The sequence below is a fragment of the Anser brachyrhynchus genome (genome assembly GCF_964034855.1).
Source record: "Anser brachyrhynchus genome assembly, chromosome: 27".
NCBI classification, from domain to species: Eukaryota; Metazoa; Chordata; class Aves; order Anseriformes; family Anatidae; genus Anser; species Anser brachyrhynchus.
In genome coordinates this window covers 5,204,447-5,230,506 of record NC_137720.1, presented here as the reverse complement: position 1 = coordinate 5,230,506, position 26,060 = coordinate 5,204,447, and the positions used below count along the sequence as shown (strand labels likewise).

General features: G+C 42.5%; 2 protein-coding genes across 4 annotated transcripts in view; one reads left to right on the top strand and one right to left on the bottom strand.

Annotated features, from left to right (window-relative positions):
• SLC26A8 (solute carrier family 26 member 8) overlaps positions 1 to 26,060 on the bottom strand; it is an 88,612-nt gene that overhangs the window by 25,007 nt on the left and 37,545 nt on the right. The window lies entirely within an intron of this gene.
• Positions 152 to 26,001, top strand: MAPK14 (mitogen-activated protein kinase 14). Of its 3 annotated transcripts, none has more exons than XM_080569094.1 (12): positions 152 to 493; positions 7,291 to 7,420; positions 10,884 to 10,942; positions 11,310 to 11,421; positions 11,959 to 11,988; positions 12,455 to 12,502; positions 12,973 to 13,087; positions 14,118 to 14,189; positions 19,787 to 19,866; positions 22,544 to 22,622; positions 22,952 to 23,125; positions 23,582 to 26,001. In XM_080569094.1, the coding sequence occupies exons 1-12, from the start codon at positions 378 to 380 to the stop codon at positions 23,647 to 23,649; spliced, it is 1,083 nt and encodes a 360-aa protein (XP_080425220.1). In that variant the 5' UTR covers positions 152 to 377; the 3' UTR covers positions 23,650 to 26,001. The 3 variants fall into 3 exon arrangements, with proteins under 3 accessions (XP_080425220.1, XP_080425221.1, XP_080425222.1); XM_080569095.1 differs by lacking the exon at positions 19,787 to 19,866 and adding an exon at positions 21,925 to 22,004 and having other exon boundaries at positions 154 to 493; XM_080569096.1 differs by lacking the exon at positions 14,118 to 14,189 and having other exon boundaries at positions 162 to 493.

The following is a 26,060-nucleotide window of genomic DNA, read 5'->3' as shown; positions in this document are numbered from 1 at the left end:
GGCTTCCGTCCCCTGTCGGCTCCCCGGGGCTCTCCCACCCCGCACGGTTCACCGGAGGAGGGGAGAAGGGGACGGGGGAAGGCGGTGACAGGCTCCGAGGTGGGAGGAGAGGGGAGGAGAAGGAGAAGGCGAGGGGAGGAGAAGCCGCTGAGGGAAGGGGGGAGCGGGCGGGGCGGCGGCCAACGGTCGGCGGCGTGAGGGGACGGCGCTGCTGCCGCCTGCGGGAGGAGAGGAGGAGGAGGAGGAAGGGAGAAAGGGAGGAAGGAAGGAAGGAGCTGCTCCTGCTGCTGCTGCTGCTGGACGTGGTGGTGGTGGTGGTGCCCCGGGCAGAGCCTCCCCCTCCCGCCGGGCCGGGCGGGGCGGGCTCCGCGGCCGCGATGTCTCAGGAGCGGCCCAAGTTTTACCGGCAGGAGCTGAACAAGACGGTGTGGGAGGTGCCCGAGCGCTACCAGAACCTCTCCCCGGTCGGCTCCGGGGCCTACGGCTCCGTCTGGTGAGTGCTGAGGTGGGGGACAGGGGGCCGCCACCCCCCCCCCAACCGGGGGGGCTCCTCTCCCACTCCCGGCTTTCCTCCGCCGCCGTTTTTTCTCCCCCCCCCCCCCACCTTCGGTTCAACAGCGAAACCGCCGAGAAGCCAACGTCTCGCCTTTGGAATGCGCCGGGGATTGCACCACATGGCAGGTGGCACTAAAACAGCTTTTTTTTTGTTGTTTTTTTTTGCAGGGGAAGATAATCACAGCCCAGCTCCCCCCCCCTTGAGCTCACACGGGCTCGTTTCCCCCCTGCCTTCCCCAGTGCTTGGCAGGGGGAGGAGGGGATGGAGCCTGGCAGGGCCCCCGTCGGTTTGCAGGGCCCGGCAGCTCTCGTCCCAGTTTCGTTCAGGACCCAGTTTCTTGCAGGATGCGTCCACACGCCGGGCCCCTGCGTTGTGAGCTGGAGGCTGCTGGTGGAGGGGAGGCTGCGGGGGCCCTGTGCCCATCCCTGGCTTTCTGTCAGCGCATTTGCAAGCCTTGTTTCGTTTGCAACGTTAGGCCAAGGCAGGAGAGCTTGTTGTTGTGCTCAGTGACTGAATTACTGCAGTGTGCAGCCTGGAAGAGCAGCGTCCGGGTGTCAGGGCTGCAGCATTCAGCAGGGCTTGCAGCTCACGGTGTAGTCTTTAATGCTTACCTAATATGAACGCATGCCTCGGTTGTAGTTCCTCTGCTGAAACATGTTGGATCGTTAAATGTGAATCAACTTGGCTGCATACTTCATTTAATCTGAAAGACGAGGTCGTGTCTGAATCCGGTTGGCGTTTAGGCTTTAGCAGCCGTATGGTAAAGGTGTATGTAAGCGTTAGTAGATCGCTGTGTCCTTTTACTAAGAAATTTCGACACTATGAGCATTCTGCTTTTTATTCTCTGTCCTCTGGCTCTGTCAAAGTGTGATCAGAGTTTCCTAATAGGAGTGCGTAATGGTTGTACGGCTGCCGTGCTGCTGTATTTGAGCAGGCGCGCCTATTTTTCATTAACATAACGTGCAAATTCATATCGTAAATATCATTTATGTTTTAAGGATCAATGCATACTGGCCTCTGGTAATAAAAAAAAAAAGGTTGCTTTGCATGTGCTGCAATTTTGAAGAAGTAAAGTTCTCTGCTGCTCTTTAGCTAGCTGTTAAAAATTGTCAGGAAGCTCTGCTTAAATCACGTGCATTTCTTAAAGCTGCTGTGCCCTGAGTATATAGCTGCTTATATGCCACAAGACAAAGGCTAAGCAATGTCCTTTCTGAGTTTTTTTATATTTGAAGGGTTTAGCTCTGGTGAAAGAAAGGCCTAGCTGATAAATACCCCTTTAAGTGCCACAGTTACATAACTCCCCGAGTGCAGTCGGAAATGGATTTGCTCCGTGCCTTGGCCATTGTAACTGAGGTCGGCCCTACACGGGCTAGCCCGTTCCCCTTCAGTTGTCCCCCTCCCCACAATCTCCCATTGTGCGCGTACCACTTCCAATGTTTGTTTTCACAACCAATAACTGAAGAGTTTGCATCACGAATTTCCTGTTTTGCTGTGTCAAAACTTTCAAAGATTGTGCAATTGTGTTCAGCCCCGATGAAACAATTTGGTATTGGAAGCAGTCGCAGACATGTGGCACATGAGCCTTAGCGCGGTCCCTGTTGATGGTTTTCTTTACGTCCTACTCAAAACGTGCTTCAGAAAAGATACTATTCAGGAAGACTAGTAATATAGAAAGTATGTCCGGATTAAAAAAAAAAAAGCCGTGCATATATAATTCTCTTTGATCTGTAATGTTGTTAAGCTGCAGCTGGTGATGCATAGTATTTAGGATGTTCCTACAATGACTTGCTCTGCTCTCTGTTCCTTTACAGATTTTTCTCCCTCTTCTCCCTCCCCCTCCTGCTCCAGGAATAAGTTACCAGTTTTATTTCAGACTTGGACTTTGGAGTACCTCTGTATTGGGACAGGAAATTGTGGGGTTTTAACCACCCTTTGACTGGTTAAATATACTCCCGTATCTATCTGCCTACAGCATTATTATATTAGAAGGCAATGAGATGCTTTGTTGTTTATTTAGTTGGCAAGATGAGGGATTTAAAAATGAGGTAATTCTGGAAAGTGGAAGAAAAAAATAAATAAAAAGAAGAATTAAGGCAGCAAATGAATCATTTAGATTATGGAGTATCTGCTGTATCTACTTTAAATGTCTAATGTAAGTACAACCCAGAATAGCCTTTTTTTTTTAAAAATATATATTAGGGTGTTCTGAGATGACTTTGTGTAGTAGTGGATGGAGAAAGGCACTTTGTGCTGGCAGTTTAAGGCAGCCAAAGCACATGCATAAAGTTAGAGCAAATATTCTAGTGTTTTCTGGAATACCGCGTGCAGTAGTGGGAGAAAGAGACTCAAACATCCCACCCGAGTATCTTTCAGTCTAGGAAAACTGAAAATGTAAGGAGCTGCAAGTAGGGGTTCAGCAGCGCCAAGCCGTTGAGAAGCATGCCCTGTACGCTCAGATTGTTTGTTCCGAAGTCACGTAACAATTGCAATGGCATCTGTTGTGTGAAATATTTCATTTGTTCCTGCCAGAGCTCTGTGCATTCGTGCAGCGCAGTCTGTTGCATGGAAAGGGTTTGGTCAAAACCTGTAGCGAGGTCTGCGCTAAAGCACGTGGGCTCCCGAAGTGCCGGTCAGTATACCTGGTGTAAGGAAAAGGAGGGGTGTAGGTGGCTAGGGGGTGCGGCGTGCCGCAGCGGGAGGCTGCGGGATGGGGACGGGATCGATCGGTGACTCAGTGGTGCTGGAGGCTCGCTGCGCCTCTCCTCTGTGCCGGGGGAAGGCTCTGCAAGCGGCTGCAGTTCAGCCGGTTCTGGGCTAAGCAAGCGGGTGTTTCGGTGCTCTTCGCCATCAGCTTCGCAAATGTGAAGGCAGATTGGGTGTGCTCCTAGGAGTTTATTTTATTCATGGTGTTTTTTGTTGTTTTATTTTTCAACAGTTATTTGTGCGTCGTGTTGATACCTGTGCACGATAAGGCTTTTGGTTTAATTGCTTTGCAGGCTCTCTGTGTTAACCTTATTTCCTTTGGAAAGGAATTGCACAGCTGAGACTCACCCCTCCTCCGAAACTTGCATAAAGGTCTTCCAGCCTTTCTTGTTCGTAAGCTGCCAGGCTGTGTAGCTGTTCTCCCCCTCTCTCTGCAGTTTTACCACCACTGACTCCGAATTTCCTGAGTATTAGGAAGACCCTGACATAATTCCCTACTTTTAAGCTAATGGAAAGATACTATGGGTTTAAGACATCTTAAGACATCAGACTCTGGAGGAAACGACTAAACCTTAAACATCCCCTTCGTAGCAGTTCTGTGTGCTTTTTTTTAACCAATGTGTGTCTTTAGGCTTAGTAATCCCTTATCGAGGCGTGCAGGTGCCTCCGAAGTACGTGTGCAGCCTGGGGAAGTGCCTGCAAGGTGTGGTGGGTACGTGAGCAGTGGTTTGCAGGGAGTGGGATGGAGCAGCCGCGCAGGTGGCGGTAGCAGAACACACGTGAGGAGGGATCGCGTGGGAGATGGGCACGCACAGGAGCAGGGAGCAGAGCTCTGAAAGTGAAGGCTGAACCTGCTGGAAACTTCGTGGATTAAGAAATGAAGTGGGAGCGAGCACATCTTTGCTAGAGGGAGGTTTTTGCTGCAGCTTTTATGCTTTTATACAGCAGAACCCAGCGCAGCAGAGGAGGATTTACAGCTTCTTGCAGTATGTTGGGAGGGTAAATGATTGCCACGCGTTCATAGACGGATCTCAAAAGCAACTGGTTTTGCTGATAAGCTCTTGGGTACTGCAAACTGTGTTTTGCTGTCTGTAGCTGGGGACTCGGGAGCTAACTCCAAGGGTACCAATAAAACGCTTCAGTTAGCTCGGGTCTGTGCACAGGCACTGGCCGCGAGCAGCGTGCCATTTAGCAAAAGGGTTTTTACACCAAACTCGGCACTGTGATTATCTGATGTTTGAATGCATTGGACTTGCAAGTAATTTTGTGTGTGCTTCAGGTTCTCAGACTGCTACAGATGTTATTTCCAAGAAGATGTAAAATGAATCAGTGGGTAGGTTCCGTGAAGTGATTGCTTTATTCCAGCTCTTATGCCCTGGTTTCAGTTCAGGGTGGCTCAGGACTGGAGGTGGAGCTCGCTTAGCGAGGGAGATGCTGTGCTGCAGTGCTGTGTAACGAGTCATAAACTGTGGAAGCTGTGATAAATTCTGAATTGGTGTTGAGCTTGTTTTATAAGGGATTTAAAACTGTGGATCACACGGTTTTTCCCAGTTGGGCTTTTTTAGGTGCAGTACGATCAGTGTAATGCAGCTGTTTTAAGGCTGTGCTGAAAGCCAGCTTAGTGTGTCTTAAAATGTTTTGCAGCGTGACACTTGCTGTGCAGCTCCGTGTTCTGTACTTGTAAATGCCATCAGGCAGTTATCTGTATGGGCAAAAAATTACTCGGCGTGCCTTTATCTGTAGGGAAACAGGTTTTAGGCCTCCAATGTGGCCAAGTTTAGAATTCCTCTGACTTTGAGAGTAACTCTAGGTTGCAAACGCAAAGTAACGTGGTGTTTTCTCTCCTGGACTTGTGCACGGTGTCACTGCTGGTTAAATAACTTCTCATTCTGTGGAGTGCAGGTCTCCTTGCAGGTCGTAAATCTACAGCAAGCTGATGATTTGATATGACCCCAAAAATGTCGTTAAAAATAAGGTGAAATTGAGTTTCCTTTGGGCTCCCGAGTAGCTTGTGTTGTTTCTGGTGGCTCCGAAGTCGTCTTAGTGAGTCGTGTGGGAACCAGGAGGGAAATCTGACCTTGGGTGGTGGCTGTGAGGGTTGTCGGTGTGTGGGGCATCCCCTTCTCTTGGAGATGAAAGAGAAAATGGTGCACGCCGCCTTCTGCACCTGAGATATTTGAAAGCTGGTGGAGCTTCGTGACTAATCCACAACAGGCTGTATTGAATTCAGATGACTAATCTCGTTTCTGCACCAAGTCCTAGAAAACACCTTGAGCATCGTTAAAATATCGTCATATAATTAGAGCCTGAATTAGGTTTGCTTGCACTTTGCAAAGTGGTAAATGTGAAGCTAAAAAGGGTGTTCTGTGTTCCTGAAGTGTTGCAGCTTAAATATCAGCCTTCCATGGGTAGATGAAAACTTGATGTAGGTCATCTGAAAGCAGGGTTACAAAATGAACGTGGCTCCTTCCACCTGTCCAGGCTGAGCGAGGTGTAAAGGATAACGCTGGTGCAGAAACAGTGATTTCTGGGCATCCTTTTAGGCAGCACGGTGTGGCTTCAGAAATTCAACTGTGGCAATTTGGTGCTGCCGTGATCTCCCTCCAGGCCCTGTTTTCGTATCTCTTCCGGAGGTTTCTTTGCACTGTGCGTGCAGGTGTCCCTCGTAGGGAAGGAGATGCCCTTCGGCCGCCGTGTGCAGCGAGCTTCTCCGTTCTCTGCAGGTCCCTGGGGAAGGATTGCAGCCTGCAGGAAATACAAATACAAGCTTCTTCCTAGGTCTTGTAAACATCATATAGCAAGTTCCTTGGGATAAGTTATCTCTTTGCAAGCAAATCCCAATTAATGGCTTCAAGTATAGATGGCAGCTACATTTTTTTCAGGTGGGCTTTGGTTTCTTGTATGTGCATCGTGGGGTTGTTCTAGGACCGTTTTTGTGATTGGCTTTGGGCCTCCTATTAGTTGAGGTCCTTCACACTTTATGCTTATAAATGTGAAGCTTTCCTTTTCACTTGATGCTTATCAGAAACGAGTGCATGCTGGCTTTTAAATGGAATCAGGAGTCCAGCCTGAATCAACATGCAGCAGGAAAATCAACCGATGCTGCTCTTCTCTGACTTCCTCCCTTCCAACTTGCCCTTTGTTGGTTATCTTGTATCGAGTATAACCTTGATTTCACATCTTCTGCTTCTCCTCCCCTTTCCTTTTTTGACAAACCAGAGTTGGTTTTAGATAAGAACCTCAAAGAAGAGAAGAAAGAGGAGTCATTTAGTTCACAGCTAAATGCTTGCTTTTCCTCGGTTCCTTAAACGTAAGCCCTAAGCCCTGGAAGATTTGTGCAGCGTGTCGGAAGTTTAACATACGTCTTCATGTGCTTAAATGTTTGGTTGCTTCGAAAGTTTAAAGCTTTTGCTTCTGAGTTTTCTAAAGAGATGATCCTCCAGAGGATGATTTTACACTACAAAGTATTTCTATCAACTGCACTACAAGTTGCCAAATAAATGGCATTGGTCTTTGTGGCTTCTAAGAAGAAACGTTATTTTAATTCTTTTATTCTGCTAAAGGGACAAATTTTGGTAAAGTACAGCTAAATATCATTTACTAACGTGCATTTTTGTATAACAGGAATTTGGGATTAGATATGCTATACCTAACAGATTTGATTTCAGCTTCAACTGAGATTAATAACCGTCATAGTTGGTTTTTATTAGGAGCAGGCTTTGGGTTTTTGTATGGGCTTAAACCATCAGAGATGGTATCTTGAGCATAGCAAATTATTTTGTGATGAAGTGTGGTTTATGAAAGTATGTTTAAGAATACGGATAACATTTACAAGGAGTCTTCTTCCCTCCAGAGTTTCATGCTTTTATTTATGTTTAAAAGCACGCTTAGGAATAATTTTCATTGAAAAAATGGAGAAATCAAGTTGACTGAGACTCAGTCTCCGCGTAGTTGCTGTCTGGAGTTACTGCCTGGGTTTGGGGGTGTTTATGAATTATTCACTTTGACAATTCGATTACTCTTTTTTGTAGCTCTGCCTTTGACACAAAAACCGGGTTGCGTGTGGCTGTAAAGAAGCTGTCCCGACCATTTCAGTCAATCATCCATGCCAAGCGGACCTACCGAGAGCTGCGGCTACTTAAGCACATGAAGCATGAAAATGTAAGTTAAGGGAGATGCCCTGAGAAGTTGGGCTGTCCAGTGGGCATCCACCAGGGCTGAATTTAAGGATCTCCTTGCACAGGTTTTTCTAAAACTAAGTATGAAGCTTGCAGTCTTCCAAGGCATTATGGTTGAAGAAAAGCATGTGGTGTTGTTGGTTTTAGTTTTTTGGGTTTTTTTTTAGATCAATTCTGAATTAAAAAGTCTAAGATTTCCTAGAGTAATTTGGAAGTTTCTGCTTAGCAGGTTATTGCTAAGGATTTAGGACACAGGTGCTATCAGTCCATTCTCCTGGTGTACAGTAAGCTGTAATTGCTGTGATGTTAAGTATTTATTAAAAAAAAATACATATATATCAAGATTTGGTGTGTTCTGGAGGGTTTTACTTGTTTTGATTTCCATCATGTTATCATGTCAGAAGGGGATGGAGTAGATAGATGTTCACTAGATTCCTGTAAATAAAATAAGGATAAAGGGGGTGGTGGGGGTGGGAAATCAAGGTGTCTTTTCTTACAAGCCATCCATTATCAGCAGGGGAACAAATGAAATAGAGTGTGACAGATGTTATGTTGAACTATGTAATAAGCTGTCTAATCGTTTTTCAGTATAACTTCAGTTTGCTGTAGAAAATGGCTGAACAATTCTGTGTGTTTGTGGCATTGAAGACACTGGCATATTAATTCTGTATGCTGTTAGGAGCAAATACTGCCTGCAGCAGAGCAAAAAGTCTCATGACTTGCCCTCTGTAGAGCTGTCAGAGTGTGTAGAGGAAGGAAGGCTCTTGGTTTTCGTCCAAGCAAACTCCAACTTAGCAGGAGGGAAATAATGTTTAACAAGTGGGCTGAGCAAGCCGCCTACTTTTATCTAAGGCAACAAACAAACAAGCCTGGTTTCACTGGAAGGTTCTCCCCGGACGGTCTGATCAGAGCTCCGTCTTTTGTGGCAACGGTAGTTGTGTGTTGTGGCTTCTTAGCACCGCTGCCAGCAGGTGGTATCCCTTAAATCTTCCTGGCATTTCTAGCGTGGCTGACATAATGGGAACTTTTGAGATGTTTGTGCTGTTTGCAACAGTATTTTCTCAGTGCCTCTATGTGATATGGTTGTCTTAACAGTAGAGATAGAATTTGATCCTGCTTAATATCCATCCCCTGGCGGTTGTTCTGGACCCTCTCACATACCTGAGATATCCTCCAAACTGCTGCAGAGGAAAGCTTTGAATGAAAGTTTAAATAAATAAATGAGTATCAGAGTATCGATCCATTTTGTCCAAGCTAATACAATTGAACAGGGGAAATTAGTTTGGTGTGATGAGTTCTATGTCTCGTATTCATTAATATTTTTGACGTCAGCATTGCAATGGGCATGTATTTATGTATTTATATATAATCTTTGAGAGTAAGGGATAAAAGGATGTTGTTTAAATTGTTTATATATAGAAATATTTGTTATCAGTTCATCATACCATCATCCGTCTGTGGGACGTTTATCTAGGTTGTGGTTTAAAATTTTGCAGATGCAGGGATGTTTAGAGCCAGTTCCGACAGGCTTGGTAGTGCTGTAAGTGCACTGACTGTTCAGGTCTCAGGTTGGAGGTAGAGGACGGGGTTTTGCACGGCGCAGAACACCGCAGAATATCTGGTAGGTATGGCATTTTAAGGAGCCTGAGCACAGGGTAGTTGTCTGTGTCCCGTATCGAGTCTGGTCATGTTGATCTTGAGCAAATAAACGGACCTGCAGAGCAGTCCAGAATGGCTGCGTAATACTTGCAGGCTCCACGAGGCCTCGTTAGCTTGCGTAAAGCACAACCCCGAGCAGATGTGAGCGAACAAGGACTTGTGTCGTGTGAAGAAGTTTTAAGCTTTGCGACAACCTAAAACGCTGCAAGGGGTATGCAAAATTTGGGAGTGGGGCTCTCCATCTGTTGGTGACCACACTTCCTTAAAACTGACTCGGTGATGTGCTGCAAAATGACTGAATTTGTGTTCGCGAAACTTGTTGATGAAAGATACGGGTAGCGTGACAGTGAGCTTTACTGTGTAGCAAGATAAAAACGATAAATGAAAAAGTTGAAGTCTAGGTGGCAAGGTCGGTTTTTGTCTTCTCATGCTAAACTGGGTTGATAACGTTGCGTTTTTCTGTAAATATCGATACGGAAGAGTTCACCGGAGAAAGAAAACATGAGAATTATTATGCAGGGTGGATGTTATAGTTTGAAGATGATGTCTGCCCAGAAACAGAGTTGTGATGTGTATGAGGAGAGGCAGAAAAGCGTTCATTCAGGTTCCCCAATGAACATGGAATCTAGAATATATAACATAGGCAATAAAAGCCTCTGTCTAATCTACCTGCTTGTTCTCTTTTCCAAAAACAGTCTAGCTTCCCTGAAACGCTTGGCTTTAGTTACTGGCTTAAATGTAACTCAGTTGGCTCTGACATCCTTGGCAAGTGTAAATGATGAGATTAAAAAAAAAACAAAAGTGCTGAAGGGGAACCACAGGAGTGGTTAGCTTCATACGAACACTTGAAGCGTTGCTGAAATGTTCATGGTGCTTATGTATCCAAGACAGGTGAGATTCAGACTTCAAGTATGAAGAAGGAACCCGTGTCTTTATCTCATATTTTCACCAACTAAAATATACTCTTAGGAGTAGGAAAAGAAGGTTTAAAAGCACATCATAGTGAAAATTAGAACATTTTGGACCAGATTTGGGTTGTTTTCTAAATTAAATCTAAATGACTAGAAGATACTTCCAGGTTAATAAGGAATAGCTGTTCATTTCCACGAAGTAGCTCATATATGCCCTTTTACCCTTCGCTATTAAAACAGTTTAGGTGTGAAAAGGAAAGGTGGAATAGAGGCTCGTAGGGCAGCAAATACAGGAGACAGTGTGAAGCTGTCTGCTCCGTGTGAAACTCGGGTCCTCTTTGCGTTGCACTGTTTTCCTGACTCGCTTTCTGGTGTAGTCATTATTATTCACTGCTTGTGCTGCAGATCCTTACTCAGTACACGTGGGAAAAATACAGTCTCCTAGGCCTGATTTAATGAGGAGTCACTGGTATAACTAAGGATTTAGCAGGAAGCAAACAGATTTCTGTCTGGTGTTTTTTCATTCATTCATTCCCTGAGCAAACTTCAGTTGTTTTTTGAAATAAAGTATTCTAAGCCAGTGTTTACACCTGCCTTGAATTGATTTATTGTGTCTCCCATTTGATGTTTTAAGTGGACGGCTGGTGTGAAAAGACACGTGTATTTTGACCTTAATGTTTTTGTACACAAGAATGTACGCTTGTGTCTGATCTTGTATGAATACTAATTTGTCTACATCTGAATGATTTGTGTAGTTGGAAATAAAACATCTAGTGGAATGAGTAGTTTTCTGTTCCACAAAGGACCTTATTAACTGTATCATGTTATGCTATGAATGTTTTTCACAGCTCTTTCACTTTACCTTTTTCTTTCTAGGTTATTGGTTTGTTGGATGTGTTCACCCCTGCCAAGTCACTAGAAGAATTCAATGATGTGTAGGTAACTTCTCTGAAGATTGCAACAAAACATCTTTTTTTTATCTCCCATACCTCTCCCAGATTATTACAGGAATTGTTGTCACCTTAATTTGTCTGCCATTATTCTCAACCAGTTGTGAAATACAACGCAAAAGACACTTCAACATCCAACACTATTCCACTCTTCCAATTTGTTCACTCGTTTTATTAACTAGCGCTGTAGGAATTGATGTACTAATCTGCTACATCACGTAGTGTGTCATGACTATATTTCATTCAGCAACATGCCTGGGACAGCCAGCCCTGCTAGTGGTGCTTCATAAGGAATTTTTATCCTAATCGTGCTGAAGAGATTGCGTCATAGCCTGTTTCCTTTTGTTCACAGGTACTTGGTGACACACCTTATGGGAGCAGATCTGAACAACATTGTGAAATGCCAGAAACTCACAGATGACCATGTGCAGTTCCTCATATACCAAATTCTTCGGGGGCTGAAGGTACCTGCAGCTGTGCTGCCCGAATGTTGATAGCCTATCAGTGGGAAGTGCAAGTTCTTGATGGAAGTCATAGCCTCAGGGGTTCATATGAGTGCATAGAGGGGCTTCTGTAACTTTCCTAATGGATTGTAGGATAACCTTTTATTGTTGTTCTTTCCTTCCATTCCTCTTTGGAGCTTTGTAACGGTAAAGCTATGTATAATTTCAGAAGATATTTGTGTACGCTCCTGTGGACAGAGTCTGGGAAGTTACGTAGGGTGCTGTCCTTTAATCTGCCCTGACTGTGAATCTTCCATTTCTTCAGTTTCATTTTTTTCTCTCATTTCACTCATGGCAGCAGTGCTCATGGGTGTTCCTAAGGAGAGACCAAGTGCAATACCTATGTACTTGAAACCTACGGATGCTATACTTGGTTCCTCCTGCAGACGAGCTGTAGCATTTTTATTGCGTGGGATGGGGTAGGGCAGTGTTGTCTAGTGAGGACATGAGAAGAAGGCTACTTGGACTGTTAATAAAATTTGTTATTTTGCCTTGCAGTACATCCATTCAGCTGACATAATACACAGAGTGAGTATTAACCATGAGATTACTTCCTGCAATGAACCAATGCATTTTAAAAATGTAACACAGAATCTTACGATGTAGTCCCTACAGAATCGAGAAGAAATTTTCTGAGAATTATTTTCGTTAAACAGTCAAAAGTTTAGCAATGGGAGTGGTTCTCAAGATCCTCAGTTTCTGTTCCTGTCTCTGTTTGAAAGCTTGTATCTTTCTGAAATAAGTTCTCTATTTGTTAAATACGCATCTACAGCACTTGTGGTGCAGTCAGCCTTTTATGTATTTTTGCTTGTATTTGACACTTCTGCATACACCAGAAGAGAGCTGATTCTGGGATGAAATTATTTTCCTGAGTACAGGGAGTTGAAAACTACTTGGAGTCTTATCTTCTACTTGCATTTACATTTTTATCTACTTTAGACTTGTGCAGCAATGTATATACTGCCAATAATGCTGATGTTGTTTAATTTTTTAGGATTTAAAACCTAGTAATCTAGCTGTAAATGAAGACTGTGAGCTAAAGGTAATTAAATCCCACGTGACTAGTTTGACTGTGATCTGAGTGAATGCATTGTGGATGTCCCTTGGATTTAAAGGGGGAATTAATTTTTCTACCTTACAGAAATACTTTTGTGAACCAAACTAATCATGTCCTTCCCAGACATAAAGGGCTTTAAGGATGCTTATACAGAATTCATGTTTCTTCTCTGGGGGTTCACATGTTTTTAATGAATCACTTTGAAAGTGAACAGTTAATAGCTTTAGTTTGGACTTGGTTGATTTAGAGACGAGATAACTAGATGTAATTCTGATAGAGTGCTGTGTTATTCTAGGCTGGTGTCTTTTAACAAGTCACGAAATTTAATTTTGTAATTCACTTTCGCAGTTGCACCACTCGTCCTCCACCCAATCCAAGAATTGCAAAGCAGTTAAAGCAAACAACTAGACGTTGTAGCATGGCAGTAATTGGCGGATGTCTTTTCTGTTCTGTAGATCTTGGATTTTGGCTTGGCTCGACACACAGATGATGAGATGACCGGGTACGTGGCTACCCGGTGGTACAGGGCTCCTGAGATCATGCTGAACTGGATGCATTACAACCAGACAGGTAGCGCGTTTTACTAACAAAGGGTTTCTCAGTTCCTGAATTCCTGGAAAAAAAGGAAGTCATCCTATGTACATGTTCCTTTCCGTTTGATTGTGTAAATTGACAGTTACGGTAATTACACGCCAGTAAGGGTGATTTGAAAGAAGGCACAGAAATAGTATTTGAACCGCAGTCTTGGATCAGCGTTATGAATCATTGTGATAACATGCGCAAGACTTATTTAAAGTTGAACCTTTGAAATTGCAATCAGGAAAATATTGTCAACACTTACCCCTTACTTTTCCTAGCACAGTGGCTTTTAAAGTGAGTGAATGGAGTGTATCTGAGCAAGGAAAGGATGCCTTTCTAGGAAGCTGCTGGAAATGCACTTTAAAAATGTCTGTGATTATGGGGTGAAGAAATGCTAAAAATGCATATAAATGTCCCTTCGTTTCCTCTCTTTTTAGCCACTTCTTCCTTGTTACATCCTCCTGCCAGTCTGAATAGCTTCCCAGCAACGCACCTTGCTTCCCTAGAGTGCTTTCAGATCAGGCACAGAAAGGAGGAAAAAATACTGAGGAAGTTCTAGTACATGGGTGCCCGTGTAGCAATAAAAAGAATGTGTTACTCTGGTTTCATACCTTACTACTTATCGTCTTTTTTCTATTCTTCTTGCATGTATGTGGGCTTGTCTTGTATCTGTAATACAGTTGGTGGTTGTTGGGGTAGAATTTGTGTAAGATCATATACAAATTTATTCCTTAGAGTCTTGAACGGGTTTCTTCCTCCTTGAGACTTTGTAGATAGCTCCCTAGCTCTGTGGTGTCCAATGCAGGTTACTTTCTGGAAGGAAAACTTGCCTGATGTAGCATTATGTTATCTGGACAAGTCTTAGCCATGTGGTTATTGAACAGTGTCAGCTACCTTGCAGGTTGTTTCAACACCATGAGGCTACTGAAGCACAAAGTTGTTCGTAATTGTTGGATAGGGTGATTCTATCGAGACTTTATTTTTCTGCCTTATGTTTTTTTTTTTATTTTATTTTGTTCAGTTGATATTTGGTCAGTGGGATGCATTATGGCTGAACTGTTGACTGGAAGAACGTTGTTCCCTGGTACAGACCGTATCCTTTACAAGTAATGTATTTTCTGTAAATGGAAGTTAGAGATCTCTACTTTCACATACTTCATGAGGAAACAAGTTCTGTGCTTTTTTGTTGGTTTGTTTTTTAAATTACTATCAATGGTTTCTTTCGCTCACAATATGATGAAGTGAGTTCTGAAATCATCACTGTGCAAAGTGGAAGAGGCAAATCTATTATTTTTTATTGTCTATTAGCATGACTAGAATTGTGCTGATCATCTTTGGGAGTTGGTTTCTTATTTAGTTTATTTAAATTTATTTTTCTTTGAGGTTGTAGAAAATAACTGCTTGGAGTAGTCTGTCTGCTGTGAGTCCTCTCATGCTTCACGTTTCTAGCAAATGTTAAGCATCCCTTCTGGCCTCTCTTCTGCATCCTGGTGGTATGCTGTGAAAGCAGTGGGTTTGCAGATTCCTTAGTGCCAAGGATCTCATTCCAAACTGCTCGGCAATGTTTAGGTTCTACTTCCATGCTTGAGCGTAAACAGATTGCGAGCCTTCTTTCACTGTATGCTTGTATTGATGTGAAAGCTCAAACTTGAATAAAATCTCTTCCAAATTATTTCTGTGGTATCAAAGTGGGCTTGGTAGGACACTGGCAAATTTAAGCAAGCAGTTTGTAAGAGCTGGTGGTGTTTCTCCCCAGGAGACTTGATGCAAAGCGTTGTACTTACAACTTGTGTTTTGTGGCTGGACAGACTTACAGGGGTAATTCACCTCCAGATGTTTCATTGCCTAAAAACTGGGGTTTCTTTGCAAGAGAAAATGATGTTGCCCACCTTTTATTAAACTTAATTCTTTCAATTTGTTAATCTTATTATCTTTTGTTAATTTATTAGTATTTATGTCCGTTAATTGAAATATATTAGCATTTGATTAAAAGAAAATCTTAGTGCAGGAAGTGCTGGCCTTCTGTGTACTGTTACTTCTGGAAGGCATCCAGGTTCCAAAACTCCCTGGCAGGGGGAGCAACTCAACACAGTTCTGATGCTTTTATCTCTCCTTTTGATATGCTCTAGCTTCATCATTTTTCTCTTTTTATGCCTGTCGTTCTGTAATCTCTCTCCAAAGTTGTTGAACTCGCTGTACTCTACTGTTTAGTTAACTTTGGCATATTTTTCTGTTGTCAGGAATAGAAGCAGACTAACATGAAAGTGGCTAAGAAGCTAGAAAAAAGTTACTTTCTGTCAGCTGATTTAGCATTTATATTTTGGTGTAAGCAGATTTTTGTTTTTTCAAGGGGAAAAAATTAAGAATTTAATTTGTTAAAATACTAGCAAAGTTCTTTAAGCAATTGATGTTATTGCATCCTAGTAACAGTGACATTTTACAGTTTTAAAAATCTTGATACTTGCAAATAAGATATTTCCTAATAGGATTTGAAACATATAAGAAATGTCTCACAGTGTGTTCTTTATGACTTGAAGAAAGTTCTCAGGCTTGGAAGATCTGTTTTGTTCTACAGCAGTGTTTTTAGCTGTGAACTGTAACTAATAATATCCACAAAGCAAAATAAAGTTTGCTTTTAAGACAGAAATTAGTCAACTAGTCTAATGTGACAAAGTAAATAACTTTGATCCCCCTAAAGATGTTTGTGATTCTTCACGCTAAATGTTCAACTTCTTTTGTAAACGGTAGTAACGCTTTTGACTTAAATGCTTTTTCTGTTCTGAATTGGTTAAGTTACCAAAGATTAGGCTCAATCCTTTTCTATCCCAGGTGAAAACTCTGTAGTACTTACAGTTCTTACAGTTTGCTTGGTTGGTTCCTACTTCAAGTAATGTGTGTGCTGCTTGGTCATGAGGTTAGAATGGTAAGGGGAGCAGCGTTTGTGGTTATGAATCTTGTTTGTGCATCTTACACTTATCCAAGAATCTAGAAAGGCACCAAGCTATCAGCTTCCACTCCAGTTTTGCTGACGTCTAAAGAAAAGAAATAGAAGTAAGATAACGGTAGGCTTTTTTCTTCTTTCTTTCTTTGTCTTTTTTCTTTTTGAAAGTTTTAATAATTTTCCAGATCTGGATCCTGCTGAGTACTTCTGGTCTCTTGATGCAGTTTCTTCGTGCCACAGATGTGCTGGGGTCTGTGTTGCTCCTGCAGTGTCACTGCACACTTGCTTGCAAACTGGAATGCTGAATTCTGAGTGTATTTACCATGCTTCTGGTAGCCAAGGATACGGTATGTCCAAATCCACTGCAGTTCTAGGGAATTTGTATTCCAGTTGAAGGCAATGCGACCATGTATTTTGGGTGTTGAGGAAGTTGGAAACTCCTCCCCTCCAACAACTGGGAAAATTGACATTCTTGTTGCTTTTTGGTGTCAAGATAATAATTTTCTCAACTCTATAGCTTCACATTTCCTAAATGAAATAGACAATGACTGAGCAGTGCCTTTTCAGTATGCTCAGGACAATCATCCTCTTATTCAGGTGGTTCTCTGACTGAAATACTGCTCCCTTTCACCAAGGATTTAGCAGAAGTGATGTGACGTTATTTACAGCCCACTGGGTATTATTTTACAAGGCTTAGAGATGCGCCCATTACTTGTAATGGGCTTCAGAACAAGCAAAATGTACAGCTTATTTTGTCCGGTAAGTAACAAAGTTGTATTTGGAGCTGATGGTCTTCGACACTCTGTATGGTGGTTATGTCTCTGATAAACTAACGCTGAATTTAATGTGAAGGCTTGAAGGAACTAATCTGTGGAGATTCTGAACATGGCTGTCGTTGGCTTAAAGCAAGTGTTTTGGATACTCTTAGAGAAAAAGAAAAAACAACCGTGATCTATATGGGCTTAGCTTTACAGGGTTATTACAGTATTTCTAACTCTACTGAATGTAAACAAACTGAATTGTTCCTATTGTCATCTACGAATGAAAGTATTTGCATGAAAGATGGCTTTCTAATATTGGTCAAATCTTTGCTAGGAGGTGGAAAAGGTTGTGGGGAAGACTAGTTAGAGACAAAAAAATGAGGTAATAAAACTCAGAGTCCTTCAGGATTTTAATGTTGGACTTTCTTTCTATCTGTTGTATTCAAAGATCAGTTTCTGTTAAAAGTGTATACTCCTGATTTTTTTTACAGCTCCTGTAATATGAATGATTCATACACAAGTAGGAAAGTTGACTTTTCTATTAAAACGATAATGCACAAATAAGAAAACCTTGAATGTTTTGTACTAGCTTAGACAACTTTGTGTTTCTGTGTATTTTAAGTTGACTGTATTCCCTTTAAACTCTGAAGAATATTTCTTTAATTATTTTTGTTCAGTAGTATGGGAACTTCATCATAACCAGCTAGTCTGAAATTACATATTCTTCTGATGCATCCCGTTTTTGCCTGTGGTAGCAGTTGAAACAACTTTTGTCCTTTGCTTTGCCTGGATAAGCTCTTAGTCTTGCAATGCCTGCTACTGGTGCCGATGGAAGATCGTTTTCTGAATTTCAGAACCACTGAGACTTGTCAGTTGTCGCGGGTACCTTGGTGATGGCATTTGGGGTTTGCATGCTGTGTTTTCCTTCTCCATGCACATTTTTTTCTTTTGCTTTGTATTTACTAAGTGTTTTCTCTTGTCTGTAGTTGCTTATGGCTCACTTCCCTAGAACCTGGTAGGCCCTGCAGTTAAATGAACGCTGTAATTCAGCAAGTTATAGATCGCAGACATAAAACTAGATGTAGCGGTTCAGTTTTGGCATGCTTGGAGCAGTGTGGGTGACACGTTCTGTGTTTCCTTTTGTTTATCTGAGAAGACACTGAAGCACATTACACGAGTATCTTCCCATAGCATGCTGTCCCTGGGGATAAGAGCTGACGGCAAACTGGGCAACAATACTGTTGGCATGCCTGAGGTACACGATATTAAATACCTTTAAAAGAATTTAAATATTTAAACTGAGGTGTGAGATGCAACATCTGAGGGATGCTGGCAGTCCTAAACTTGCACAACTGTTTCTTTCACAAGAGTCAGTAAAAGGTATAAGGGCTGTTTTAAGTGGCACAGAGGAAAATCCAATTTAAATGAGCTAATTATGGTTATCGTAGCACCCCTGCTCCTTCTCCTACACCAGTAGATACAGTGATTTCATTTAAGCATTGATAACTAGGAGTTGGCAATTCAGCTGCTAAGCTAAATCCCGTTAGATACATTAGATTTACTCTGAGGTTTTGAGTAGGTAGGAGTTGGCCAAGCAACTTGAGAAGTGAGAAATTAGTTCAGCTGTTCTGACAAAGTACTGCTTCCAGGGGCTTTACATTTTATATGGAAAACTTGAAACCAAGATTTCCATTAAGATAAAGGTTTTAGCAAAGTGTTGGCGATTTCCTTCGTATACGGTTTGCCAGTATCACAGGAACGCTGCATTTAAAAGAAAAAGCAACCCCCAAACCAGTCCCTTGGTAGGTGCAAAGATGCTTTTACGTAAGTAGTATGTGAGTTAAAAGATGTTCTCAGAAGGAATTGTAACTGCATCTGCAAACATCAGGAAGACATTAATCCCAGAAAAAAACATTATCTAGTATATAGACTGCTTTTATTGAAAGGAAAATTTGTAACTAGCTTGATAGGCTTTTGAGGGCAAATATAAACATTACGGACAATCTGGAATCACCAGTGGGGTTTGAAGGACAGCACGGAGGATAACTTGGAGAAGAAGGGAGATTATTCTTTTAATGACTTTAAAAAGATACCTCCTTACTATCTGGGGTTTTAGATACATAACTGTCTTTAATGTTTTTTTCATCGAGTGTGTGTTTTGTCACATATCCCAAATACTGATTTTTTTTTTTTCTGCCTATTTAAGAGGGCAGCTCAGAATGGTAAGTGGCCTTGTGGAGGCTGTTTCCTGGATTAAAACACTCTTTGCATCTGCAGTGCTATGACCCAAGAGCTTTCTACAGAGGAGAGGTCTTAGATCTGAGCCTACCTTGTGCTTCGGGTGCTTCTCGCCTCCTGCCCTGCAGCAGCTGGAGGGAGCCAGCACCCTCTGCCGGCCGCAGAGCCCCATCCTCCAGCGGCTGCTGTGGGTGCGAGGAAGGGGTCCGGGATGCCAAAAATCCCTACCGCAGCAAAGCTGTAGGTGGTGAGCAGGGTCCAGTCACGTTCTTAACTCTCAAATTTTCTGCGTGGCTGAATTATCTTATAAGGTGTTCACAAAAGGCCTCGACTTTCTTAATACTAGTGCTTACACTTTTCAGTCTTCTGCTTTGTCTGTCACTAATCCAGCCTAATCCTGCTGACTGCTTCTACTTTGGTGTGGGGCTAACAGGGTGAAGTGAGCATGTAAAGCCATCCTTTGCCAGTGGGGCAAAAAGCTTGGGCTTGTGCTCCGCGATGGGTAGGGATGCAGTGACCAGCTCGATGCATGTGGTGCATTGCTAGTCGAGTTGTTCAATCTGTCTAATACAGATGGAGCTGTGTAATAAGTGGGTATGCAATTTTGTTCGAGAAGAATGAATACAGTTTGCTTAAAATAGCTTTTCAGTTGAGGCCTTGGCAGGCATTAACTTTCAACATTAATAGGCTGATATTTTGCGCTTTTCATTTTGATTTGTCCCAGCATTTTCCTTTATGGTCCATCATTAGATATTGATCAGTTGAAGCTCATTTTGAGACTCGTTGGAACCCCAGGGCCTGAGCTTTTGAAGAAAATCTCCTCAGAGTCTGTGAGTTTACACTTTGATTGTAATATCTGCCCTTTCGGAAGTCCCAAGTTTGTGTGTTGCCCTCCTGTAGTCTGTCTGTAGTATATGTTGAGATTTCTTTTTGTATTTTTCTTTTGTCATTCTTCACTCTTGGATGGCTTTGAGTTCATATGCTGTGTGTATCTGATCTTTATTTCTGTTAACTCTGCCTGTGGTATGATTTCTTCATTCCATATTCTGTTTTTACTGCTTCGTGACTTTTTTTTTTTCCAGTTTGTGGGTTTATACTTTGTGATATATTGTATGATCAGATGCTGCTGGGAAAGTATTTTTCACAGCTAAGAACTTGAGGCTTGTCTCAATTATTATTTCTCCAGATTGCCTACCCAAGGATCTTTCTGGGGAGGGAAACTGAACAAGAGCAAGTGTTACCTTCTAGACACGCACAGTCCCTTCTGTAGTATGGTTAATTCCTGAAACACTGCTGCAACCATCTCAGGCTTTTGTAGCATAAGAGCTAAAATGCCTTTTAGGTGCTTTTACGTGTATGGGGCCCTTTTGTCAAGATAATCACAAAAAGCTTTCTACAGCCTCCTTTTTAAAGGGCGACATACACTTCCAGCCATATTGCCATGTCCTTATTGTTTTAATCTTGGATTGTGAACTTCTGCAAAGACAGTTTTAAATGGCATTCGTTTTTTACCTGTTACTGAAAGTAAAGTGCAGAAAAGGCAGAGCAAAGGATGGCGTAACAGCACAGATTAATGAGTCAATCTGTAGTGGGCAATGAACTCGTTTACAGGTAACTGAGGACGTACTTCAGCAAGTTGCTCGCTGCTGTTTCTGTTAAGCAACAGGGTCAGCGTGGTGGAGAGCAGTAAGATAATTTTGTGCTGCACCTCATGTTCTTTCTCGTGTAACACTTACGGTAAATGTGAGGTTAGCCTTGAATTACATTTCAGGAAGGTAGAAGTAGCGCAGGTTGGAACGGATGGTAGATTGACTGAATATCACACCAACTTCAAACATCCAGGGGCGTCTCTTGGAATGGTAGAAATGATTAACGCAGGTCACTCGGGCTGCCTGCGAGCTGACCTTTTGGGACTCTGAGGAAGGGTAGGCTGGTATTTGAAGTACAGCAGATTAGTGAGAGAGACAAGCTTTAAAGGTTGGCTAGGTTAAGCAAAAGATTAGTTTGTATGCGTAAGATTTAAACGATCTTTTTTCTTTAGTATCGTGCAATAAAAAGAATAATTGATCTTAGCCAGGTTCAAATCAAGAGCGTTTTTTAAAAATGCAATAAAGTATTGTCTCTACTAAATTTTTCCATTGTACAGAGATAGCAAAACTATTTGAGGGCCTTAAATGTGTCACTGTAAGAAATTCTGTATTTGTTTTTCTGCTGCATTACTTTGGTATCCTCTTACTTTCTCTGTCCTGTTCACTGGCATCAGCTAACTCTTATGTCTTATGCAATGCTAATGTTTTGCTAATTTTGCACTTATTGCCTTCTGTCACTTCGCCCACATATCAAAGTGCATTCAAAGCTGTTTAGAAGGAGGTGTTAGTTGTAAGCTGATTTCACTTTGCACCACAAGGAACTTAAATACTTTCTATGCAGGAAGAAAAAAGCTGGTAACTAGTGCGGAGGATATGATTTTTGTTTCTGTTCTAATTCTGTTCTCTAATTTCGTTTTCCTGAGGCTTTCTGTAGCTGCAGCAGCCTAGGAAAATTTTTGAGGAGTAGATTCATCCAAATAAAATGTCTACTCCAGTGGCTTAAAACTGCTGGGAAATGTGAAAGCAACCATGTTGTAGTGTAATGCTACTTCTGGCAGACAGAAATACTCCTTTCTGTATTGACGCTGTTACCAACTTAATAATTCTCCATTGTTTTAAGTGTTCACTGGTGCAATTGCTAAACTTTCACAAGTATTTGATGGGGAAAAAAAAACAGTAGACCCTGCCTGTTTGGCATGTGCCTTGTGATTGGCAGAAGAGATGCTTTGTATGCAGCTGTTTTCTGTTTAAAATGGTTTTTGCACTGTTTTTAACAAAGCCCTTGACTAGGCACTTAAGATATTAACCAGCTTCAGCAGATCATGCGTCTGACGGGAACACCCCCTGCATATCTCATTAACAGGATGCCCAGCCATGAGGTGAGACCTGAGCAGATGAGGGGGTGGTTTGCAGGGCAGGTCATCACTTGCAGCGTTTGCTGCCTCTATAAATGATATGCTCGCATGTGGCATGGGGTGGGCGATTAACTACTTGTTCTTCAGCGAGATTCTTGTACTAAATGAAGACTTGAGATTTGGACAGTGCATACTCAACCACAGCCTTCTGAGACTCAGGAGAACCTGGAAGTGAGTTGGTTTTGCACTGCGTGAAACGTGTGGCTTACCAGCAGACACCATACTGCACGCAGCCTTGTCGGGACTCCAAGGCAGTCAGCTCCTGCAGCACCTCTTTGCTTCTCAGTCTTGCATGAACCCCAAGTAATGTCAGCTCGTGCTCCACTGTCCTGAGTGGCCTTTAGCTGGGAAGGGATAAGATGGGCTTAGTAAGTATCAGAATAAGAAAAGAGGCGGCAAAGTGAGGAGACAGACCATAATAAGTTGTGCTTCAGGATGATTGAAATGTACTCTGTCTTGGTGGCTCGATTGTGTTATACTTAACGGAGTATTTGTTTCCACAGGCAAGAAACTACATTCAGTCTTTGTCTTACATGCCGAAAATGAACTTTGAAAATGTGTTTATTGGTGCCAATCCACTAGGTAAGGCTTGATTCTTTATTTCTGTTTGTTTATTTTTTAAATGTGCTCTTCCCGGAGCTGAGCCTGGCATGTCCTGGGATACTAAGACTTTTCCTAAAGTTTTGATTTGGCTGCAGAAGTAGGTCAGAACAGAGATGCATGCAATTTTTCAGTTTACAAAACACGTGTGGGCTGTAGGGTACATGGGAAGCAATTGTGGGTGATGGGTACCTCCTGAGAAACTAGATATTCCTCATGTACCTTGGGCTTTTATGAGCTACGTTTCAGAACAGTGTTGCTCGCACAGCTCACTATGTAAAATTCTCTTTTCTCTTTTGGTGCTTTTGCAGCTGTGGACTTGCTAGAGAAGATGTTGGTACTGGATACAGACAAGCGAATTACTGCAGCGGAAGCATTGGCTCATGCCTACTTTGCTCAGTACCATGACCCAGACGATGAACCAGTGGCAGACCCCTATGACCAGTCGTTTGAAAGCAGAGAACTTGAGATTGAAGAATGGAAAAGTGAGTTTGGGGGACAGGAGGGAGCCTGATTCTCTCGTGGTCCATGCCATAAGCTGCAGTTCATTTAAGCCATGCTAGTTAGAGGCGCAAAAGAAGCTGATAAGAAATGTGGACGCTCTGTTTGTTCTGAGGTCCTTGCAGTGAGTGAATCTATCACCCACTGCACGTAATTAGCACAGTCCTTGGTAATTACTACTTAGGAGTATACAAGCATGTAGGTGGCACAGTTGCTCATGTCTTTGTTTTTCAGCTGCATCCATGTCAATGTTTTGGAAGTATCTTTTGTGTGTATTAGTCTCGGAGGTAGTATATCCATTCTTTTCTTTTTCTTAATTAAAACTTAGTTGATTTTTTTTAATGCTGCTAGAAAGAACCTTTGCAATCATTGCAGGTTTTCTGACGTGAGGGATGTCTTTAGCAATCCGTATTAAGTTTCTTTCCCACTTTTACCACCAGGCCTGACTTACGATGAAGTAATCAGCTTTGTGCCGCCACCGCTTGACCAAGAGGAGATGGAGTCCTGAGAACCTGCTCTCTTCTGTTTGTCCCACTTCACTGTGAGGGGAAGGCCTTTTCGTAGGGACTCTCCAATTATCATTCAAGTGCCTCGTCACAACAATATTCTCCTTGGTGGAGGGGTTTTGTGTGTGTTGAATCGGGGAGGGTGGGGGGAGGGAAGAAAGCTGAGTCTATGTAAACATGCTGCATGCTCTTGTATTCTGTGTACAGCCTGGGGCAAGCCTCTGAAGACCTGTTCTGACTGCTCTTTAGTCCTCCACAGAAACAGTGCTCAAACAGTTTGCGCTGCTGGGGCAAGGTGGGGAAGGTGACATTCAAAGTTTGGTTGCAATCGTTGCCATTTATCAGTTGTTCTACAATTAAGTAACCTCAGAATAAGGGAAGTTGGTTGATAGGCGTAGAGACTCCTCTGTTTTCTTCAGGAGTGAGGGTAAGGTTGAGGGATGTCCTTGTTCCATGCCAGGGGGCTGATCTACATCCAGATCTGCCTGGCACAGCAGAACATACAGGCTTTCTGATGACTGATTCTTGGAACGTGAAAAGGTTTTGTTTGAAACTGTAAATAAGTTTGTGCCTTAAGTGAATGGGGAATGAGGGGAAAGAAAGTCTGGAGAGGAAAATCTGACCCTGCTGTTTTTCAGGGTGAAGGCTCCCAGATAGCCAGGCATGAACTGTATGTATTCAGGAAATAACTTTCCGAGGCAAAAGCATCTTGCCTTGGATTGGGTATTCTGTGTTTTTGCCTCTTCCCCGCTTCTCGTTCTGAGGCTTCCCAGCATTAGTTCTCAGGAGACAGAGGCTGGAGAAGATTCTTGCTAGCCACATGTTGTGTATCTTGTTCTGTGAAAGGTGGGATTGGATGTTCTTGCATGTCGTAGCTGTATGTGCATGTAGAGCTGCTTACTTTTTGTTACTTCTTGGGGATGGCACTGGGGCAGTTAAATCATCAGTGAACAGTTTCACTGAGTACCTCAGCCAGTGCCATGAAATCACAGCATCCTTCCTCTTGTGTTGCAGCTCGGTGTGAAATACCTGCCGTGGTGGAGGCTTTGGTGAGAAAAGGATAAAATATACGGCAAAGAAACACGCACCTTTTCTTTAGTTCTGATCTTCTGATTTCAGAGGAGGAGAGATTGGGATGGAGGGTTTCTCATGAGATCAAGTGTAAAAAATGTTCTTCAAAGAAACAACTATGGCATCTTGTGCCAGAATTTAAGTTATTTCCTGAAAAGATTATTTCCTAAAAACGTTGGAATCCAAAGCAAAGAAATAAGCATGCATAAAACCACAATCTCCCTTTCACTGTCTATATCTATAAATATAAGTATTTATATATATAAAACTAACATTTACTAGAGGATATTTTACCATCTCTGATAAGAGCTTCTTGGCTGTTTTTTAGCAGGTCGATCTCTGCTTGAGGAAACAGGAGAAAGGAGTATGTTTGAATACAAACGTGGTTCAAATATTTTGTATTTTACAGGTCTCTGCATGAACTTAATGCCCAGAGTTAGCTACTGGCAGAAGGGAGGTTTCTCAGCATTTTTGTGTGCTAGAACTATACCTGGGGAGCTCAGGAGCCCAGTTTTAGGACTTGCGGAGGAGACCTTTTTAAGACATTTATCTGTTGCAGGCATCCTGTGCAGACAGCATACCCGTGTATGTGAGGAGAAGGGCTTTTGCAGTATTTTGTATTCTTGTTACCTATGGGATGGAGAGGAACTGTTTGTAGTGTTTTTACCACATGTTTGAAGAGGCAGCACAAAGGGATGGGACACGAAAAATAAAGCCATCGATTCCTCCTAGGCTACTTTCCAGTGATCTCTTCAGGTCAAACACTTTATAAAAGTCTGGGGTGAGACGAACAGAGAGTTATGCCATGCTCTGGGGTAAAACTCTCCTTAGACCAACAAAATCAAGACAAAAAACCTCCCTTTTCTGCTGGACCGGCAGTCCAGGTATTCAAATGAAAAATGTAGATATACTCTGTAAACCTACAGCAAGATTATTTTTATCAGCCATTTTATGTGTAGATGCTACAGTGTGATTCCATGCGGAAATATTGCTACAGATTTTTAAAAAAAAATATAGACATTGTGTGTGCGCGTGTGTGTCTGTGCGTGTGTGTGAGTGGGAATGTTTCATTCAAAGTCCGTACTCTAAGGGGAGCCCATGTGGCATGCACTCCCTACCTGCAGTGCAATGCTGTTCAGCTGCCTGGGGACTGAACAGGAGGATGCACTTCAAAGAAGAGATCTGCTATTTTGTTTCTATCCATGAATTTTGCTGTAATTGGTTATGCCAGATAAGATGTCACAATACCACTGGTTAAAAATAAAACCTATTTTTCAGATTTATTGCGCTGATGGTACTTCAAACCTCTTGTACTAAACACTTAGTTTTAGCAAGGTATGAA

Bases quoted from the DNA above. Each gene is read 5' to 3' on its own strand.
- MAPK14 (XM_080569094.1), top strand. From the start codon at position 378: ATGTCTCAGGAGCGGCCCAAGTTTTACCGGCAGGAGCTGAACAAGACG. The intron at 7,421-10,883 runs GTAAGTTAAGGG...TTTTCTTTCTAG, and splicing joins AGCACATGAAGCATGAAAAT to GTTATTGGTTTGTTGGATGT. The intron at 22,623-22,951 runs GTAAGGCTTGAT...GTGCTTTTGCAG, and splicing joins TATTGGTGCCAATCCACTAG to CTGTGGACTTGCTAGAGAAG.